The sequence below is a fragment of the Poecile atricapillus genome, chromosome 3 (genome assembly GCF_030490865.1).
Source record: "Poecile atricapillus isolate bPoeAtr1 chromosome 3, bPoeAtr1.hap1, whole genome shotgun sequence".
Classification (NCBI taxonomy): domain Eukaryota; kingdom Metazoa; phylum Chordata; class Aves; order Passeriformes; family Paridae; genus Poecile; species Poecile atricapillus.
Genome location: NC_081251.1, coordinates 79503399 through 79526772, shown reverse-complemented (window position 1 = coordinate 79526772; position 23374 = coordinate 79503399). Strand labels below are relative to the sequence as shown.

General features: G+C 36.6%; 1 protein-coding gene across 7 annotated transcripts in view; it reads right to left on the bottom strand.

Annotated features, from left to right (window-relative positions):
* Positions 1-1458: 1458 nt before the first annotated feature.
* STRN (striatin) overlaps positions 1459-23374 on the bottom strand; it is a 69028-nt gene continuing 47112 nt past the window's right edge. For 6 of the 7 annotated variants that reach the window (XM_058835979.1, XM_058835981.1, XM_058835982.1 and 3 more), the window contains 9 exons: positions 22462-22598; positions 17871-18046; positions 16858-16905; positions 16062-16183; positions 15034-15201; positions 12769-12909; positions 10389-10496; positions 9435-9521; positions 1459-9348 (listed from right to left, as the gene is read on the bottom strand). In XM_058835979.1, the coding sequence (XP_058691962.1) occupies positions 9179-9348; positions 9435-9521; positions 10389-10496; positions 12769-12909; positions 15034-15201; positions 16062-16183; positions 16858-16905; positions 17871-18046; positions 22462-22598 (1157 nt within the window). In that variant the 3' untranslated portion in view covers positions 1459-9178. The remainder of the gene's footprint in view (positions 9349-9434; positions 9522-10388; positions 10497-12768; positions 12910-15033; positions 15202-16061; positions 16184-16857; positions 16906-17870; positions 18047-22461; positions 22599-23374) is intronic. The other variant, XM_058835980.1, reaches the window with a different exon arrangement.

Sequence of the window (23374 nt, the reverse complement as noted above, 5' to 3'; positions counted from 1 at the left end):
CACGTTATCTACTCAGAAAGTCAAAGCAAGCAGTAGGTAGTATCAGAAATATTATGTAGACACCAAATTTTAGTCACTTTTCTATGGTATACATACCTTAAATTACTTCATGGTTGAACAAAGCCACTATCATTCTGCTACCTATTTTTCTCTGTCCATGAGCAACATTACAGAAACAACTTGATCCCTTTTCTTTTCCATTACCATCTCATTTTGAGACATCTTAGACAATATCAGGCCATTTACATTTGCTAAATCACCTACATATTGAAAACATTACAAATGTACATCTATGCAGCTGAATGCTTCAAATTCCTCAAAATAATCAATTTTCCTTGTTAAACTGGGGGAGCAGGGGGATGAAGGTTTTAGCACTGCATCAGCAACACTGCTCACAATCAACTGTGTCAGTCTTACTGAATGGCAAGAAACACGTTATTTTTCTTAACACCAGTTTAACCCCTCCTCTGACTTCTAATGAGAACTCTGATAGTGCAGCTCAAGAATTTCATCAGTTGTAGAAACTACTTCTTTTTAAGCACAAGAAATTGTAGAAGTTCCACTGTATCACCAAGTATACTCACTTTTCTCACATGCAAATCATCATGGGGCCATCTTATTCACAGGCAAACCCACAAGCATGTTAAGAAGTCCTCCCTCATGCGAGGGTCACTCATATGTTATTCACTAAATCTCCTTTTTCCCCCTACCTCAGGAATCTTCTAGAAGCATTCACACAGGGGTGAATGAGATTGTACTGTCAATTCATAAAGCGATTCCTCCTTTCCTATGAGGCAGGAAGATGAGTAGGACCAATCAGGCTATTTTATACCTACCAAGAAAAGATAAGAACTTTGCTTATCCCACCTACAAGCTCAGAAAAAACAGGATGGGCTCACTGACAACAACTTGTTCTCCTCAGTTCTGTGTAGGTTCTCCTGCCACCCCCTCACAGTGCCGTTCTGAGCACCTTCCTGTAGCAACGCAGCTGCCATCTGTGATGTGTGGTTTGCTCTCCCTCATCCTCTCCCTAAGGGCAGAACCACATTTATTTTTATGTTGAATGAACGCTGTCCTCGGGAATGGCCACGTGTCTGGTTGTGAACAACGCCTGCTGACAGACCAGCTCCTGCACAACCGCACCCACTCCACATGTCTGCTCACCCCACACTCACCCCCACACAGGCACCACGTGCCTCAGCACATGGAAGGATGTGGGGTGTCAACAGAGCCAAGCTGGCGCAGCAGTACGAAACCAAGACATACGGAGAACAGAAAAACCAAGGTACTCCTGTGAACAGTAACACGCTGCACAGTTCAGTAGGAATTTCACATGGAGTTACCTCAAACCCCTCCAAGTCTACTTGTCTTACTCCTAATCCACTTCCCCTCTTAGTACTCACTCCAAAACCACACATATCTTGTGATAAAATGCAGAATTATGAACACAATGCAAAATGTTGAAAAATAGTATTTATTAGCACCCAATTTACATAATTATATGATACAAATGACACTTGCTGCTGCAACATTAAATAAAGCTGCTCTTAAAAACCATTGCTTATTTCTGGAAGTCTGTGTGATTTTGCTCAGCACAGAATGCGGGTACAGTACACAGATACCCCACTTCACTACTGTCATACCAACACAAATACCTGCATGGTTACCTCAATGGGGTCTCATTTTAAATGGCACACTAACATAAGCAGATCTATATAATTTTAAATGACAAAATATTTATTTGACTTATTCAGGCAAGTGAATGTAGCTTTAAATATAACCTATCCAAGAAGTTTCACAAAATATGAATTGCAGTGATAAAGAGAAAATTCAGGGCTACACTTGAGAAGCTCAAAATGACACTGGCGTATTTCAAAATAATCTCCCTCTGAATTTTCTATCTTTGCCATTTTAGATATTTATCCAGCATTTTAAACTACTGAGTTTTAGTAAGAAGTTTAATACTAAATTTTTGAAGAAGCATTTCCATTTAAAGCAAAAATTTATACTTGTAATAATAAACACTTAACAAATCTTTGGAGAATGAATCACTTTCATTTTTCTCACGTCCCATGATTAATAAACCTTTTCAAAATCATGAAATATATTACATTTATGGATGCTTACTCCCAAGAAAACTATTTCCTTCATAAATTAGAAAACAGAATTTCTCACTCAAAATAACATTCACTTTTGTACAACAGTTGCATTTAAACAAGGTAATTTTGTTGGTACTGCAATTCTGACACAGCCTCGTACTGAGCCATACACAAAAAATTGACAAGCAGACTATTACTCAACAAGTAGGTATTTCTCATTTGGATCCAAAATTCTGCAAGACACTTAAGCCCAACATTGTTTCAAAGTAGTCATTCAAAACTGGTGTATAAAATCATAACCTCAGGATAGTTCTGAAGGGGAATCTTTAATATCCTTTAGCTTGTTCATATATCAGCCACAGTAGCCTTTTCATATCAACAATCTGCCATGGAAATGACCCAAAACAGAAGGGAAGCCACTGTACTTACTAACATGTTAGTGGTTATCACCTGTAGTAACTTCTCCTAAAGAGAGCTGCCAGGTAGCAGCTAAATTCTAGTAGAAAATAAGAAAGTATATTAATAAGTAAAAATGACAAAAAAAATATCCAACCTATAGTCCACATGGCAAAGAAATTTGTCTTTTTTAACCTGGCAGTCAACTGAAGATAATTACGCAAAATACAACGCAAAACTGACAAATGTCAACAGAGAACCTTACAGCAACAAAAGTCATCTCATCATGGGAGTTCCTTCTACAAGTTTTTTCAGATGCACTATTCAAGGAAAACATAGCACAAGACTGCTTTTCAGTCTGCTTAGACTATAATGGTACAAGAAATCATTAGTTAACATGCTCAGTTTGCATTTCCAAAAGAAGTGCTAACACATATGAGACAGTTTTCAAAACTGATGCACAATTGCAAATGTCCAACTGCAAGGAAACAATTCTAGGAGCCATACATCTGAAAACAAACTACATTCAAAAGCACTGTATCTTGATGACAGGAAGCATAAAAAAATAAATTCTTAATGGAAAAATATTAGCTTGAAGTCCATCATATATCCCTTATACAATGTTTTTGGCTGCTTTTCATAAGTAATCCAAAAATAATGACAATATTTGGCTTGGCAGTAACTTATCCTTTCCCTTTCAGAATAGTACAAATCCTGATACATAAATCTTTTCTCAACACCACAGTCTAATACTCCGGTGTGAGGACCAAGGGTTACTCAAAATAGCCAGAAAGTAATTTTGGGAGCCTGCAATTCAAACTTGAGAGACTCAAAGAAGACTGGCCTGGAGGACCATGTCAACACAAGGCTCTGAGCAGCTTAGAAACACATGCACGGGGCATGGTTTAAATACTGGTGTGATCTCTCAGGATCACAACATGGCTTGGCAGTATGAGCAGGGCAAAATGAGTCTAACACACAATACCACAATCTATACTTAAGCAGGAAGAAGTTGGGCTAAGAATATAATATTATTAAATGCATTTTTAGCTCAGCCATAGTTTGGATTTCGTAATCTAACAAGAAGTCTCTTCGGACAACAAACCAGACGAGATCCACACGTTATACTATTCAACTGGATTTATGCCTTCTATAGCAGAATCCAAATTCTCAGAAATATCTTAAATGATACAGCAATTCATAGACTTTCACAACTGAACTACAGAGCAGCAAAACCAAGTCAGATGGCAGGCTAAGAGGTAACACGCTAGAATTAAATGAACTGGGTGTAAGGAGGTACAAATCAGCCTTTTGGTGGTGAGAGGGGTGGAGCTGAAGCTGGAACTCTTACCACCCTTCAAAAAAACACTTCAAGAGGAAAATCAGGAATCCTTTATGAAATTTATCCTGCAGTAAGAGCTCATTGCAGATGAGATTTTAAGATTCTCAGAAAACATATCCTAAAGGAAAATTTAAGTGGGAAGGTAAAAAGCACATACCAAAAGAACAGATAACCTACACAGGTACGTTCATTAGCACAGGCACAGACATTTTTTTAAAGGTCACGTTGCCAATCATTCTCCCTCCTGGGAACATTCCCACCAGCTAAACAAGACCATTTGCCCAAACAAGGACTATTTACACAAGAGTCATCCTAGTCCTTCTCCACTCCTCCCTTTCCCAGGAGTTTGTTCATTTGCTCTGCTGCAGTTAACACTATCTTTTACAATAGGGGTTGTTTTTTTGTAAAACATCCCTGACATAACTGAATGGATCAACACTGCTGTCCATCAGTTTCTCTGCTGCTCAGTAGGAACATGACAGAGGCTTTCAGCGGTAGTTTACAGGCAAATAGATTCCATAACTCTGTTTGTCTCTAAGCTTAAAGACACTGATGATGAAAGAGTCAAAACTGTTCACCTATTGTAGCTCTCTTCAACTAAACATGTTATCAGATTTAGATGAAATATTCTCAACACCTTCATGCCTTTATAGAAAAAAGGGAGCTTCCTGAAACATCTAAGCATTTTTTTAGGGAAATCTTTTCATCCTCTCAGTCACTCAATGCTAACAACTATGCAAAGCATCTCTATGATGCTCATGAACAGCAGCTACCCAAGAAAACTCATATTGCCATGTCAAAGACTGCCACATTTTATACAAATCAATTAACCACATGGAAGAGGTTATCGTATTCTGATTTCTAACAGTGTAGTCCAAACCAACTTCCACTAAACAGCCGCAAATTTCAGCTTAGGACAACCACAATGCCTGCATTTTCTTCCTTAATGCAACTCAGGTTGACTAGGTACTTCATACAGGCACCAAGTAAGCTCTTGGATACCTGGTGAAGTCTGTAAACACACTGCCAAGCCACAGCCTGCAAATGTTTCCAAATACACATCTGGAAAGGCATTAATAAAACCAAAACTTGATTATCTGATAGTTATGCCTGCTTTTCAACTGTTTGTTTCCACACTTCTGCCCATCGAACATTGCTCAAAGAATACATGAGAAATTACATTTCAGAATTTACAGAAACTGCTGTTCCCCAAAATTACATTGTTAAAACCTAAGGAGGAAGGGAAAGAGGACACATCTGTGATCCAACAAATGTACCGAAAAGGTGGTGTAACTAAGTCCTTTATCTCTCATACATTTATTCAAAAGAACAAGTCTCTGGTTAATTTAAATTCACAACTGAAAAACAGTGTTGTATGACCTAATCACAAAGCTGTATGGTGAACACCACACACTTACCAAGCTTGCACCCAAATTACATGGGACTGCTTTAACGTAACATTATTTGAAAATACATGTCCTAAAAAATAAACCTACAGTATATGGCCTATAGTTCTACAGGCTTCTTGCTAAAGAACATATTTTATCAAAATAAAGATGAATGAGAAGAAAGCAGTGAATCCTTTATGTGGAAGTTTTCTCTCTTAGGCCCAAAAATAAATGCAGACACTAGGATTTTCTAAGACTAACATAATATATCTAGAACTTCTTCCAAGCTACTCCAAATCATTCTGTGCAAGCATTTTGGTAACTGAATCAAATACGTGACAGCAAACAGTCCAGTGAAGTAAATTAAAAGTGGGTATTTAAACCTAGTGGACCAACTTTCAACATACAGAAGGACTGAAAATTATCCCATTAATTTAGTTAGTAAAATCAAAATCATTAGCACAGGCTAACATACACAAAAAATTATATGAGCTAACCATTAAAAAATTACCATATAAATTAGATACAGGAAAAATAGAAATGGTAAAATGCTATATACTGACATTGCAGAAAAATGGGTTTTTTCCAAGAATAAGGTTTGGGTTCAGTTTTGTTTACACTTTCAGTAAACATATGTATCACACTAATGAAAGTTACTAATTACACTGAACCAAGAAGAACTGCACATAAAAGGGGAACAAATAAAAATAATTTAGTGCCCTCAGAGGTCAGAAGTTCAAAGTAAGACCCAGGATAATCATGAAACAGGATTTAAATCTCTAGCTGCAAAATAATTCTAACATACTAAAAGTGAAGAAAAAAATTGAAAAGCAGCCATGCTCAAATGTTATTTAAAGGAGTTGTCATAAAGAAATACAATTTAAGTTTGTCAGACATCAAAAGTTTGGTCTTCCTACACAAAAGCATTGCATTACAGAGGATAAACCCAACCAAATAACACTTAAGACGACCCTCAGACTAAGTCCAACAAATCATGCATGTGGAATGGTGGTATGGACACCGATATTTGAAGAATTGAGCTTAAAGAATGAAAACAAGGAAATGTGCAAAAAAAGCAGACTAAAAAAATAGCTTGAAGAAAGCAGAAAGGAATGAAAATATACAGATGGAACCAGTGTGTGCATGCAGGTTCCAAATTACAAAGACTATGAAGAATATGTAAAATGGCACAAAACATGGTTTGGAATACTGGCATGAAGTTACAAAAAAGAGCTACTAAATACCACATAAATCCTCCTGCCAGAGAGATGCATTCCTTAAAATAATCTTTAAAAGGAAGCCTAATTGTTTTAGAACATATAAAAATCTCACTGGCCAAGACAATATTAGAACACACAAGTCTACAACCCTGCTTCAGCAAGCAGATGGACTAGATAACCTAAATAATTTTTTCAACCCTATCTCCTATGATGATGTTCAGAAGATCTGACAGGCTCATGCACAATACCCTGCAGTCCTACAAGTATGTGAGCAAGTACAGTAAAAAGACATTGACATCAATTATGAAGACAAGCACAAAAATATATATATTCCACAACCTCTTTGTAAGGCTACATTTGTTTTGTTTTGTTTTTTAAAGGCACCTCATCCTCTAGCTATTGCCAGCTTTTAAAAAAAATCACTTTTCGGTTTGAGCAAGAGCTCAGTAGTGAGAAGGAAACATCTTTCAATTCACATTTGAACAGCCACTTCTTACATTCCAATTGTAATCAGAATGACAGTCTTTAAAAACAAGCATGCTGGCCTATTAGTTTTTATGTACAGCAATTTAAACAACTGTGACTACATACTGTATTGTGTAAGCAAAAGCACAACATTCATTTCATACTCACAACCATCATCCTTTGTATACACAAACTCAAAAGAACTCTTAATACTAAAACATTAAAATGCACCCATGGAGTCTTCCCTTACTAGACACATTTAATACATGTTTACAATATATATACACATATAGAATATACATAACTTGTAGAATTTTTCAAATAAATCTTTGTAATTTTCTCTTCAAAAAGAAATAAAATAATGACACTGAAAGAATATGAGTCAAGTACACAGAACTCTCACAAAGTTGAATGCTCAGTTTTGCAGCCAAGTTTCCTCCTTTTCATCATAACCAAAAAAATTTATAAAAACTAAATCATCTGTATTATTATTATTGTAGTCATCTGTTTCATGGTAAACGTTCTAATCTTATCTAAGGAAATATATTGCATACCAATTATCATGAAGTGACATGTGAATATTCTGAGCAATAAAAGGTATTCCAGGATATTTTAGCAGTACATATAATGTGTTGCAGGCTCAAACAGCACAGGTCAACCTTTTATTCTAAATAATATACTTAGTTTAAACTCTGAGATCAACTTCAGATGTGGTCCCATCCCCAAATGGCACTCTAAAAACAACATAGTCAAACCTTATGTTGATAACTTTCAATGACTCCTGCTTACCAAGTGTCAGTTTAAAGGTAAAGATTTATTTATCAGTTTCCAGTCTTAACCTCAGGCTGGTATATGGAGAGCTGCACTGGGTTCTTTCCTACTCATATCAGTGCCAGAAATCAACTCCAGCAGAAATTCTGCTTTCCATTCCCATCAGAGATAAACACCAACCTCGTGCTTATGAATAGTAATAATTCTGATGACGACACGTAACAGAGAAGAATTAACTCGCCTTCCTTTAAGAAGGGATAAAAGGAATAATAGATTGGATCAAAAGTTATTTGTCAAATCAACAGAGAAGCTCTGAACAGATAAACAAAGCACATTTGTTGAATAATTATGAGAAGCACTCATTCTTCAGGTAACCCTATCAATGGCACATATGCCCAGTGAAATGGACAAGGCAAAAAGTCCCTCAAATGGTGCAGCTGGGAAATATCTCTAACAGTAGCAGAATCTCTCAAAGTGATGGAGCTTTGTATAGTTCCCACCTATTCCACTAAAAGGACTCATACAAAGCATCAGATTTAATCTTCAAATGAAATATTTCACTGTTATCCTTAATGCCCAGAATGATACCCTTTTTAGCAGGAACAGAAAGAGGAGATGAATGTTTGACAGCTAAAATTGTAGGACAGCTCCTTTGGAAAGCTTTGTGATAATTTCTTGTGCCAGATCTCCAAGAATAAACAGCATTAAAATCTGAATAAGTTAAATTTGCTACTACAGTATATACAGACTGCGTCAGTCTGTTGTTAATTGGGATTTAGACTAAAGGCTCAGTTTCTAGCCACATGCTAATACAGTCTTAAAAAAAATTATATAATTTTTTTTGCAAACTAAATATTTACTGAGAAACACAGAAGATGTAACAGAAATATTACCGCATTTGAATTTATGTTAGTAATTTGCCTTCCTTTAATTGCATTTATCTTAGGCTAGCAGCCAGGTGGCTGAGATTAACTATCCACTGCTGCTCTCTGAACAAGATCTACTTTATTCATACCAAAGGGATGACAAAGTGCCTCTCACATGATATAGTAATGAGCATGTGAACTGACTTTGAATCACTTTTTCCAGGTGATTTGAGAATGAGAAGCATCCTAGGAAGTTTCCCTCTTTTCCTACTCCCTGATGCAATTAGACCCCTTCTTTCCAGTACTCCATTTTATGAATAGAGAATATGTAGACCTAGTTTCACCCAAGGCCTGCCTGGACGAAAATTCACACCCTCTAAATAAAAGCTTTTTTTTTTTTTTTTTTTTTTTCTTCACCTTTTTGAAACTGAGAGATTCCAAGCTCTCAGCACCAGCTGAGCTCACAGAAACCAGAACAAACGTCAATTTAGAAAACAGCACCCTGCAAAACTAAACACTTAGAAACATTCTCTGAATTACAGGGCAAGATAAAACAACTCATGCCCTCCTCTTCTCTTTTGTGCAGCTGGTTAAATATATACAAAGCTAAAGTTGAATAGGAAGCACTCCGTCATACAAACACTTTAGCCAGGGCATCTGCTCCTGCACTGGCAATATAACATTTGGATGGGTGGAATGCCACATCATGAATGGACTCATCAAATTTTTTGCGATGAGCAGTAAATTCTTGGATGCAGGTCTTGCTTTCAAGATTCCACAAGCGAATCGAGCAGTCGTGGCCTAGAGAAAGGGAAAACAGTTTTCTTTATAATTTACATGCCTGCCACCATTATGAGAAAAAGAAAACGAAATCTGAATGTACTTACTGCCAGACATCAAATACAAGCCATTAGGATCAACAGCTAAACTTGTAACTGCATCTAAGTGAGCTACCATGGAGTGGATCAGTTTTCCTTTGAAAGAAAAGATTTATTTAGGTTATTTTCTGCAGTTAACTTTGTTATCTGTATTCACTGCTTATGACCCTACCACAGCTGATATAAACACAAGATCTTGTCCCATGACTGAATCACTGAAACTATACAGGAAGTCAGCATTTTAATGTCAACAGTTCCCAAGGTAAGCACAGTAGCAGTATCATCAACGCTTGAGACCTTTGCTTTAAGCCACCCTGACACTACAATCACGGTGCATTTTAAATATCCGCCCCTTAAGCGAATTAAGTAATTCTCAGGTAATTCTCGAGCTCTCAGGTAAGATCTTGAATGGGAAGGAAGGCAGGGGCTGAGCATACTAAAAGCAATGAATATAAACTACATAGGAACAGGGAATAATGTTAGATGTCTCAGCGAGAATTAATGTTTTATCACAGCTTATTATAATTACAGCAAGAATTTCATGTTAAAAATAAGAAATCATAGGTCAAATGTGGCAGAGGTCTAGGAAGCACTAAAGGAGAACCAGAGGTTCCTGCTCTCTAGAGCAAAATAATACAGACAACCAATAGAAGAAACATAAACATAAGAACATGGAGATTTTGAAAAAAATACCTTTTATGTTAAATATTTATAAACCCCATACACAGGGCATTCTAAAAGAATGGAGAGAGAGATGCAAGCTCCTTATCACTTTGCCAACAAAGCTTTAAGTGGACTGGCAATCTTTAGACTCTGTTGGTGATAAGAGATTTCTGCTTCAAAGGCTATCCAATTCTTGACATCCCTCAGCATTTGTGTGAATAATATTGATCATAGCAAAATTGGGAATATGATTTATATTATACAATGGCTATGACTAAGACCTGCTGGAAAGATGCGTACCTGTATTGTTGTCGTAGAATTTGATGTGTCTGTCTTCATGAGCAGTGATACTAATTGGAAGAGTTGGATGGCTGATGACTCTGTTTATCTGACAGGAAGAACTGACTGCTAAGAAAAAACCAACACACATCAGTCTATGTAATTTGCTAAGTTCTTTGAAAGATTGCTACCAAGAAATAAATATGTAATCAATCTAATGTGCAAAATACTTCTTACTTATATATCCTGGAAACTCTCAGTTAGTACCTTACGTTATGCACTTTTCTCTAAAATACTTTCCATACTACACAGGACAGAGACATACATAAAACAAATGTATGCCAAATAAAGTCCAGCTTTTGGACATGGTTTTATATAGGCACATCATGCAAACAAGTGAAACCAAAAACTGAGTGAAAACACCTCATTCACACACATTCCTCCTCTTGCCAAGTCAAACTTTCTTCATAACATACAGGACAGGAAAATAAACACTACAGGCAGTATGTTTGAAGCAAACAAAATCTACCTCTTATTATCTGATACATATGTATTGAAATTATTATTAAAAAAAAAGATGCTAGACTATTCATAGGAGAGCAAATTTCCTTGCCTTCAGTAATTCTGAAATAGCATGCATATAGAAAATACATATCTAGATAGAGAGAAAAAAAACATTGGAATTTTCTGGTTAGAAATCCAGGCATTCCTGTGATGCACATGTTAATGCAAGAGAGGTCTTAAGAGGCATAGATTATGACAAAACCCACAGTCATTACACAGAACATCAAAATACAGACACTGTGTTTCATGTTAATTGTATTTAGCTAAATTGCTTCCAAAGAACATTCACATCATTTAATCAAAATTCTTACTAAAATAAGCAAAATAGAATACTACTGAAGGTTCACTTGCTATTAAAATGGTAAAGATCTCATTTTACACCGTTCTATAAAAATCTGAACCATAAAGCAGTGTCAGCATCATAGGACACTTGGAAATTATGAAAGTCTAAGTTAAGGGAAAAAACGGCACATTCATATTAATAAAGTCCCCTAAAATTACTAAAAGCACGTGAACCTTCATCACAGCCAGCCACCCCCACAGCTGGAAAATGCCAAGCAGAGGCTTATACTGAGCACCAGAGTCCCTAAGCAGTCTGTTAGGGCATTTCAGGTGACATTTTCCTCTTGTCTAGTTCTTGCAGAAATAGTAATTTATTTTTTTAAAATACATGTAAGCTTTATAGTACTGTTACATAACTAAAGATACTAAAGAGGGACTGCTGGTTGCCATACCAGGGCCTTGTTTTCCTAAAGGAACATTACGGAATTACAGCAAGGAGGAGGTGAAAAAAATAGAAGGGAGAAGGGGAGGGAAGAAGAAAGGTGGCTTCCACTAAATTGCGTTAACTAATTTAGAACTGGTTTTTTAGAAAGGAACAAAAATGTGAGTTAAAAGAATAAATCCAGCACAGTAAGGAATAACCTAAAGAAGAGATGTGGCACTTTCCATTTGTTCTTATAAAATGACAGGCATTTAAATATTTTAAAATATACAAGCGAAGCCAACACAAATGGCTTAGTCCTTTGAAAAAATATAATTAAATAGTAGAATTCAGTGACATAAAACCCTAAGGGTGGGAGAAGAAGTATCAAAATTTCAAAAGACTCAATGTATTGCCATTGTGGCCTGAATATGAAACCTTATGCTTCAGTTCATTCTGGTCTCTTTTGTAAAGTCAGGGTAAAATAATTTACTGATAACAGGCTCTTCACAGTATCCTCTTAAACTTCTAATATTGGTCACTGTCATGATCCAAGGCATTATATGGGACCTTGTGAACTAATGCTCTTTCACTGGAGCTTTGCTTCCCTCCTACAGTGAAAATTTCAACTAAAGCCCAAGTCCAAATGAGCCAAGAGTGCAATAAAACTTAGACAATGGATACCTCTGAGGAAAAATAAAAAAGAATTGACACAAATACCCAATTTTTAAATAAATTTAATGTTTAATTTTCCTGATATTGCCTCTATATTGCAAGAGAAAATGCATATACTGAATCTGCAAAGATCACTAAGCTGTATTGTGTAAAGAAACTTGTGCTTTTTCTCATGCTACTATCCCTTGAAGAGGAATTCAGAGTGTGAGCTTGTTTCTTCTATCTTATTTCAAAAGTACGCACACTCTTCTGCTACTGCAATACCCACGAGGTCTGCTGCAGTAGTAATAATTTACTGTTATATCTCAGAACACAGCTTATCATCTGTAACACAATCCATCTTATAATTTCTCATGACACTGCCTGATTCTTTGGAAACATTGAAAAGATTATCAACAGTATCAATCTTAAAAAAGCATTTTTTTTTCCTTTGGTTGGTTTGGGGTTTTTGATACATACTAGTATCCATACTGGACTCCAGGGTAAGAATTCGTTGCCGTGTCTCCATGTTAAAAATGCTAGTGTGTCCACTGTTAAATGATGCTACCATGAGGCTTGGGTCACTGCTCACAAGGTCTACTGATGAAGGGATTCCCATTTCTAGAAAACAATGCAGAGAAGATGTAGTTGGTGTAAAGAAAAAAAATTAAACAAAAAACCCCTTACAAAAAAGTAAGCATTTCAACATCAAAAGGACCATGATTATGAAAGGAAATGTTCCATTCTAAAATATAAATTAGGCCAATCTAAATAGCTTTCCCTGTTGATAACTATTTTAATTCTATTTTTTGGACATGTGTATCAACAACATTCTTTACAAGGATGCTGTATCTAGAACTGCAGCTGTGCAGAAATTTACTTTGAAATTAAGAAAGCAAGAACTCCCTAGTTCCTTTTCCTTCCTTTAATTGTAACAGCAATTCTCAAAAAAAACTCCACCAAAGTCCATTGCTTTGAGTAAAAGGACATAAAATTGAAGTGGTACAACAACTGACTGACAGATGATTAATGCTGTTGTAATTAACTTAGACAAAATCAGAGCTTAAAAAACCACCAAAGTTCTCTGGGTGCAGATTTTACACGCTGGAACTGTCATCATTTAAAGTTATATAAATACATTAAAAACTTGTATTTCAAAGCTCCTGCCTATTGTGGTATATATTTGCTCTCCTTATACTGTGGCTATCTACACACTACAGGACAGAAGGTCAAATCAGCAAAGCTTGGGCATAGGATAGATCCCTTAGGATTTTTCTTCTCAAATGTCCTGTTCACCACCTGTTATGTGAAAGAACAACACCAGTTGCAACAGATGCCAGGAGGAGGAGGAAAAGATAGAGAGTGAGAAACTGAATTTTAAGCAAACTAATGTTGGATCATAGATTCAGATAACACAGGAATACCATCACATCCCTGTAAACTCTAAAGATTCATGGAAGAAATATCTTTCTGAGACACAGGACTTCAGGAATATTTCTCAGGAATGGCAGTAGTTACCAACAAGTATTCGAAAAAAAAGGCAAAAAGGATTGGTGGGAGAAGAAAACACAGTTTGTCAAGTGACCTTTTCTATCACTGCCATGCATGCTTATATGCAGCTTCCTGGTAAGCCTACAATGGTTAATCTAAAGGACTTCAATAATGAATGACAGATACTTTAGGGGGTTTGTTCAAGGTTATCAATAAGTCATAGAAAAACTGAGTTTTCAGTCTTTGGATTTCACAACTGGGCCTCATTCCAGTTTAGAATACAAAAAAAGTCCTAATAGTAGTTCTGTGAGGCAAGACTACTCCCCCTTCCCCTTTAGTTTAATAATTAAAACCAAAACGACTCACAGTAACAAACCCCAACATTCTACCAGGAAGTTCTCATTGCAAGCTGGCAATAAGAAGCCTGCCAACCTTTAGAAACATAGTTTTGCAAAAACTAAAATATGTGGAATGTTTTTATTTTGCTCAGTTTGTTTTAACTAACAAGTAATGGCATATCTGACCAGCTTTACAGTAAAATTTGACATGTTCAGGTGTGACAAGGTTTATTTTGCCTCAAAGTTTTTCTGAAGAGACAAGGAACTGTCCCAGCTCATGGGCTGTCTTCAATGACTATCAGCTCTAAGAGAGTTTGGCAATGTCAATGGGCTTGTTCTGGAGCACTCTGACTCAAGACAGACAGCAACTACCAGAAATTAGATTCTAACCAGTGGGATTTTCACTTGTGCATGACATTTCAGTAACTAACTCCAAAGTACTTTCTTCCAACTAGCAGTGTTTAGGTTATTGTTGTTTAGTTAATGTGCAAACTCAGAAATTCAAGTGGAATATCTGTGTTAGAGGCACAAGGAACAAATCTGGAAGGTACAATGACACTGGCCTGAGGTGAAATACCTGGTTACTCCAAACTTCCACTGGGGGAAGAAAGGGCTTTTTATTCTGGATAAACTAAAAGCAAGGGCCTAGTGGAAACTTAAATTTGACTGTGAATTATGGAATTAATACATTATCTTCCATGGTGCTAGTAACATCAACAGATCATCTGCAGCAGTTGGCTTTTAGATGTATCTAACTGTCCCCTTGCATGCAGACAGGTCACAAAATTTACTCTTCCCAAAAACATTCATAAAGATACAAAACTCAGAAAGAAGCGCAAGAAGTATTTCCATTCAGTTGCCAAAATTACGTCAGTCTGAACAGTGATGGACTTCAGGGTAGGGTAATTTTCTGTACCTTGATTATCATTAAATATATTGAGAGCTGGAGCAATTTCTGTAGCTTTCCATAAACGTATAGTGCCGTCTGCTGAACAGGATAGCAAGCGCTGGTGAGCTCCACTGTAAACCAGACCCCACACTGCATCAGTATGGCCTACAAAAGCACCTCTTAGAACAGAAGGATCTGTGAACAAAACACAGCAAAACACATTTCAAAACAAAATCTGAATTCTGAATTAGGTTAATAGCTGTATCTTAGCCTGTGTTTAGGCACCAACCTTTGGAAGATAATCCATAAAAAACCCCAAGATCAATCACATCATACCAATATAGAAGTTTTAATTATTCTGGCATTACGATGCTTGAATTTCAGCAGCACACGTGACATTCAATTACCCAGTTTACAACTAAAGGAACAAAACAACGCTTCAGCAGAAGGGACAGTACTGAATTTGGCAAAACACTCTTCATTGCTAAAATTCACTTTCAAACAGCCATTAATGCCACAGCAGTCCCTTTTATGCAGAAGTTAGCTTTGAGGCCAACTGCATTTGAAGCTACTGGAAGTGAAAAATAAATCATGAAATTATTTAGACACAAGGCTGACATCCAGTCAAATCTGGTAAATTTTACCAAATTGGACCTTTTTAGTTGTTTCTAACCAACATTAATAGCTTTGCTCTCAAACTATAAAACCATTTTATCTCAGCTCCACAGAAATTTGCCAAAGAACACTAAAATACACATTTCCTGTACTTGCCAAATCATCAGATTTAGACCTGTACTTTTAAAACCTTACTTTAGACTAGCTATTTCTCAAAACTATAATGAGATCAAGGCCTTTTTAAAGAAAATGACATTTTATCTTGCCATCAAGCAGCATCAGCATTAAACAAAAAGGTTACTTTAAGTAATTGAAGATAACATTCCATTTGCTCTTTTAAACTTTCACAGAAGCATTATCTATAAATTACACGATTTTAGAGACATAACATTACTGTCACTAAACTTATCATTTCGCTGCTGCATGTTACAGCAACGTACCATAAGAGTCATAGGGGTCGATGTTTGGGTTGGTTGTGTTCCAGCCATGGATGAGGCCATCCGTTCCCCCACTGTAGCACTGTTCACCATTACTGCTCATCACCACACAGAGCACTGGTCCACTGGAAGAAAGCCCCAAAAAACCACCAACTATTAACATCTTCATTACACGAAATGCAATGTCATTTTTCAGAATCCTCAAATTTCCATGTTAGATACAGTTCACTTGCTGCATGGATTGCAAAAAAAATTCTGCATAATGAAATTATATGCTACAAGAGTTACCACAAAAATACCCTCCAAAATATCTGGTAACACAACTACAATAAAAAAAATTAATCATTATGCACATGAAATGTGAAAACTATCACCATTAAAACTCCAGGATTTTATATTTCACAGAAACAGACTTTTTCTCTTTTGAAAAGATTTAAGGCTCTTTCATTAAATCATCTCAGTAGGTTTAAATTCACTGCATTCATTCTTCTTCAATTTCATTCCACATATGCAAGTATGTGGCAAAAACGCAAAAGCTGCAACGATGAACAGAACACCTAATCAAATTTGAATAGGATCATTTATAGGCTTTCCATTTTAAAATTGTGGTGTACCTGACTTCAGACATAAATAACTATGAAGAAAGGAGAAGAACACATGCAGGTATTCTAAACAACATAGGAACTAAAAACATCACATGAAATCAGTAGCTGATAAGGTAGATATTATTTTTTAAAAAAATATGTTTAAAAATCACATCTTTCTCAAAATACATCAGTATTTCTCAGGAAATACTTACTTATGTGCTCGGAAGGTATATATTGGCTCTACATCAAGAGAAGCACTCCTAAATGAAGTATGAAAGAAATGTTAACATGCATACCATCCTATACAATGCTTTACAAAAATGTGCCAGAATCACTGAATCATTAAAACACCTGCTACATCTTTTGCAGTGTTTCTCCTACAACTTCCTCCCCCAACACAATTTTTCATGTGTCTAGGAACCATTTGCAGTCTTTCAAAACACGATAGGATTTGTTTCTTTGTTTAAAGACCTTCAGAGTAGTCCACAGACCCATCATAGTAGGTATATACAATATAAGTAGGTAGGTACATCAGCAGAACAGAAAGAGTGGAGAAACATCAGTATCTCATGAAATGTATCATTAATTGTTCCTATTGGAGCAAAGAAGTTTTGGACTCATAGTTTTTCTATTGACACTGAAGTGCTTCAAAATTTGCTGCTCTGGACTTTATCAGTCCAAGGGAGGACTCTGTGTTATGCCCAGTTCTCCTCAAAGCTGTGACGTACTCCCTTAATCACACCAGCCCTGCCACAAATTCCCTCTAATTTCCACAAATTCCCAGCAATTTGCAAGAGACAGTGAACACAGGAACCTGGCAACATCTCAGAGTTTCAAGCTGTACACATGTATATGCATGTATGTGTATACATACATATGCATATATATATAAATGCATCCTATACATTTATATACACATGCAAGCACACTAACAGGCCGCATCCAAATATTTTCACAAGTAAATTAATTTGTTTTGTTATATACAAGGAAAATATAAAAAAGTGAATGGTTTTCCTCTTCGCAAACAAAACACATTCACAAACACACATGAATTTTTTCTGGCATTCCTTAGGCATCTCCACCCTTCTCTGAGAGCTTGTTTTCCTACTCTTAAATTCAAGGAACAGTTTCCATTAGCTGCGAGGGTCATTCAGTGAAGTAGGGTCTATGTTTGTTTTCCTTCATAAATTAAAATTGTTTTTGAAGAAAAGAGAAAAAATCTTACTTTTTTGCTGGGGCTGTTTTTTGTAAATTCCACATTTTTAATGTATGGTCCTCTGAAGCTGTTATTAAGACTGGTTCAACCGGATGAAAAGCGAGACCTCTTATTCCATCAAAGTGACTTCTTAACGTAAATTTGGGGTTCCAAGTCTTTCTCAATGCATCCTTATTGTTGGCTATCTAATAAAAAAAATGCCAAACTTGTAATTAAGCTGGAAGGCACAACAAAAGGAAGAAATCAAAAATTTAGTTTGGCACAACAAAAGAAAGAAATCAAAAATTTAGTTTGGCATTTTCAGAAGTCAAATTACCTCACCCACTTTTCACAACAACCTGCTCTCAAATAACAGTCCACTTAACACTAACCAGACACTTCAAAATGAGAACCAAGGTAGCCATATTCCATACAAGCAATGTCGTATCCACAGTAATAAATTCTATGCAAATCTGAAATACTCTCATGTCTGTAAAATGACACACTTTAAAAGCACTGATACTTCAGTGAACTCAAATTAAGTATTTAAAATCTGATCTATACCTACTGGCTCATTCACCTACAAAGCTGGGCTTGACTCACCAAGGTGCAATCCCTGAATATCTAAAGCACTACTGGCATGGCACCTCTAAAGCAAAGATCTGAGAGAAACACAGAATTCTCTAGAAGCACAGAAAGGAACACAACCTAACTTATCCAGCTAAGGCAACACAAGCTCTGTAATAACACATAACAAGTAAAGTTTGCCAGAATAGAAAAAAAAGGCAAAAAGGATTTGGCTACACACTAAGAATCTAACTGGCAGGCAATAAGGTATCGTGTATACAGACACAATAATTTGGCAATAAATGCATTTTAGAAGATCCAAAAAGGAAGCTTTTAAAAAAAGTAAGTTACTTCAATATTGCTCCTCTCAACAAATATTGACAAAAAATACTGAACAGACTTTTTACCTGTCAGTCAAGAATGTCGCGAGTTAAATTTACCTTTTCATAACCATTGCTGATGGTGGTTATGGAAAACCAAGAAAACAAACAATTTTACTGATGTTTATCATGTTGAAATCTACAGATAATTCTATATAATTTATATCTTTGAATTGCAAAGACGAGACAACTGTTTTGAGCCACTTCAAGAAACATTTTATTCTGGGGACTGGAGGTGAAAGAGGAGGTTTAAGAACAGAAGTGCTTTTTCTTAAGCTTTGTTACATCTGGATTTAATAATAAAAATATACATAATTTAAAAGATTCTATCGATTTTAAACAAGGAGAAAGGAGCCATAAGAAACAGCAGGTTTAGTCTCATCATATTTCTTAGCAATGACATATTGCTTTGCTCAGGAAGACAGTCAGTTTCTTTGCCAGTTTACTGAGCCAAGTTGGCTCAGTGAAGGAACAGACAAATGCTCGAGCTGGTACAAGGATGGGGCAGGACTGCACAGTTAGCAGCTCTGGCAGATTTTCTGAAGACTGGCCAAGAAAGTCTCAGCAAAAAGGGTACAAGATGTACAGATACCTGGAGAGGAATTTGGTTGCCTCAACATAGGCACCTAATGCCAATTAGGTGATGGAGGGAACCCTCCTGCCCTCCAGCTGCCATACCAGCAGCACAGGTTCTGTGCCGCATCTGCAAAAGCCACAAAGACACCTCAGATGGCCTAACAGTGAATTCCAGTCCTGGCAGCATAATATTCTCCATTTGCTTGTCTTTCATTCAAAAATGTCCTTCCAAAAGGAGTCCAAGATGGGTAGTTTATAAACTGCAAAGTAGATGGAGGGCAGTCCCAGCCAGCACACCAGTAGCAGAGGTGGAAACAGATTCTAGCCCTGACACATCACCCACCTGGCTGCACCACATCACTCTACCCACCAGTCTCACAAGCTATGAGGCTGATTACTCATGCAGCAGACAACCTCCTTCTGTCTCTTCCCACCAAAGTACAACAGGGAGGTAACCAAAGGCTTGAAAAGCAGTTGGGGGGATGCCAACCCCAAAATTAGCAGCTGATATGGATTTGCCACTTATAATACTATTTGTGTCTACACAAAATCAAAAATGAATTGAAAACAAATTGAGAACTAAAACCAGCAATGACATGCAATTACAGGCACTCGTTCAAAGACATAAGAAATCAAACAAGGGCCTACTGTGAAATTCAAAACCTTCAAATCAGTATTCAACATTAAATGCAATGATTTTGTAGTTCAGCTACTCTTAACTACTATAATTTTATGAAGTTGCTTAATCTATCCAGAAGACTAGGGAAAAAAACATAGCCAACCAAAGTAAACATTTGTCAAGAATGTGTAAAGGAAGGAAAAAGAAAAGGCAAACTTAAGTGTATTGGCTAGAAATCTGGCAAACTTAATCGTTAGATACTCTAAAACCTATCTACAAAAGAAAAAAGTTGTTTTTTAAGTAATAAATTCATAATCTCCATTACCAAGTGAAAACCATTCTTCAACTTACAGTCAAAGCAATATGCAAAAAACTGAAACCATTAAATGAGGTAGGCTAATGCTGCCATTTTGTAGAAGAAAAGAATGCAGCAAAAATGTCAGTGGGATGAAAGGGACAAAAAATGGAAAAAGTGTTTGCTACTCTTGAAAGCAAATATATTTAAAGACTGATTCACGTGATCTTTCAACTTAATTCTCCATATGATTGAAAACTGACACTTAAAAATAACATACTAAATTTTCACTAATCATACCTTGTTCATATTTGGCAGCCAGATGTATGAAACAGTCCAAAATAGAAACATTACATTATCTGTAAGCTACACTTACAATGAAACTTGACATAGAAACACCAGCCTTTCATTTTGCTTCAATGACGTGCACAGTAACTAGAACAAACAGTATTGTAAATTTTTTTTTTAATTGTCAGCACTAGAAAAAGGTAAGAGTCAAGGTAACCATGACTATGAATTCCTGATCACATGATTTCATACAGGCACTGGACAAATGAACAAATAGAAATTAGTATTCTCTACCATGCAGGAAAGGACTGGAGTGGATAGGTGCTACTCCATAAATGAAAGCTGTTAGTTCAGGATACAGAGACATGAACAAACACAACAGTTTACATGGACACTTGCACAATGAAGTCAAGCAATGGAAGCATCTTGCACAGATGGGTTATGTTTGTCATGTTCTCTGAATTTAAAATCCAGCCTTGGATTTTTAGGAGTATCTGTAACAGAAATTCATTCATACCCCTTTCTGAAGACATAGTTAGGGACAATGAATAAAAACATTAAGAACTGAGACCAAATTAGGAGATAATATTAAAATACTGAATTTTAGCAGAAATGCTCTGCATTCATTGCTATACTGATGATTCATAACATATCACATGTTCAGAAACTTGCTATAGTGGCATCTCTACAGTGGCACTCTGAAAATGTGCATAAGCTTTTATTAACTATGTATTCCATTGCTTTACAAGTGCATACAGGGGTAGAACTTCAAAGTAAGGACCTGCATCTTATTTCTAAAGCCTCAGAATTCACTTGTGATGGTAAAATCTCAGATAATGATTATTTAAGAGTCAGATTTACTGAAGGGTAGGATTCTTCCCCAGCACACTATTAAAAATTATCTCTGAAATCCCTCAGCCTTGACATGGCTGGGCAATGCAATAGCAAGATTAATCTGAAGCTGACAGATGACACAATAACAGATGATTAAATTAATAACTGAAGTATCTTTTCCCAAGAAATCAGAAATACAGAAAAGAATTGCATACAACTGAAAAGATACCATTTTAAGAAAGATTTTTTTCATAAACAGTGCAAGAAAAATAAGGCTACACACTTAGCCACAGAACCTTTCAAAGAGTTCTGGTCCAATTTCCCATTTGAAATGAATATATTGCCCACACCAGGTAATGTAACCACAGCTCTGCTCCAGCCAAGTCTTCAATATCTCTCAGGAGAGGGATTCCACTGTTTCTCTGAGCAAGCTGTTTCAGAGAAAAAAAAACTTTCTCCCCCAGTGTCTTACCTGAACCTCCCAAGCTGTAACTTGCTGTTGTTTTCTTCTGCCTTAATGCCTGGCACTATGGAGAACCTTGGCTCTGTCATCCTTACATGCACCCTTCTAATACCTGCAAGCTGCTATTCAAGCACTCCTCATCCTCCTAACAGCTGAGCAAGACTAGCTGCCTTAACACCTATTCATCAGTCAGAAGCTACCAGATGCTCTTCAAATTCTCTACAACCCCACTTTGAAGTGGAGTGGCCCAAAACTGCATACAGCCCATGTAGAAGGGACATAAACATCTCTCAATCTGCTGGCCATGACATCCTTATTTTTTTTGCTCAGTCACTGGGTTACACATGCCCAGCTGTACCTCCATCACTGATTTACTTTCACTTGCATAACATGGCAGGCAAATGAGAGGACAGGGGCTTGTAGAGAGCTTGAATGCTGCTGTGTATGGCAAGGACAGCTTTGTCAAGTAAAACTTTGTGACATCCTCTGGCAGCATAATTTTGACTGGAGAATGTTTTCTGCTGAGTCTACATACAAGTAACTTGCATCTGCCTTCAACAAGATAGAAGGATGTTGAGTTACCATTAATAACCACTTACATCATAAGTCAGCGAATCTGCCTCATTTGCTACAGTAAGGCCTGCCAGTTCTCCAAGACCCAGTTCATTTTCAAGGGCTTCATCTGTTCCCATAATGAAAGATTTCCCTGAGGACGGAGGGAATGTTAAAGCTTCCACTGCAAGAAAACAAAACAAACAAAAAAATCCTGAAACACGGGTTTATACTACACTGCACAATAAAAGCACATTTTCCACTTTCAGAATGCTACATATCTCTCAAGTAGCCAAGGGCAAAAAGATACATAGAGATGCATGGAAAACCAGCTACTCTAAAGATAATCACTGTACTTACCAATAAGCAGCACCCTCTGAACACACCTACACTTGAGGTGTGTGCAACTCCAGACAGTGAATGGAGGCAGCCATGGGCAGGAAGGGTGTGCTACCATTCATCCATAATATAATGCACAAGTAACACAGAAAATATCTTCCCCAACTCAGCTACAAAATATGCAAATAGGTGCTGAAGCAGCAACAAAAATGTAGATGAAAACAGCTGGTGGGAGCAGCCCACATAAAACCCGTTCAAGGACTGCTCTTTGGTTAGGTCTCTTAGTGATTACCTTTAAATCACAAACATCTTTTACCTTCTCCACCCCAAAGTCTATACTACCCTTCTCTTTTTCTGTCTTTTGAACTCACAGTGCAATATTTCACTCAACACACAATACATACAGGACGTCAGTTTTGAAAACTTACTAGAATAAAAAAATAAAAACATGTGTGCCCAAAATATTATGGTTTCTCAGCTTTATAAAGAAATACACAGCTAATAGTAATATTGAACTCAGACTGGTAACAATCAGCTGTCCCTTCTTCTAAGAATCCATTTGAGTCTCAGCATTAAAAAACACATTACTGAAAGGACATGAAAATAGAGTTCTGCTAATAT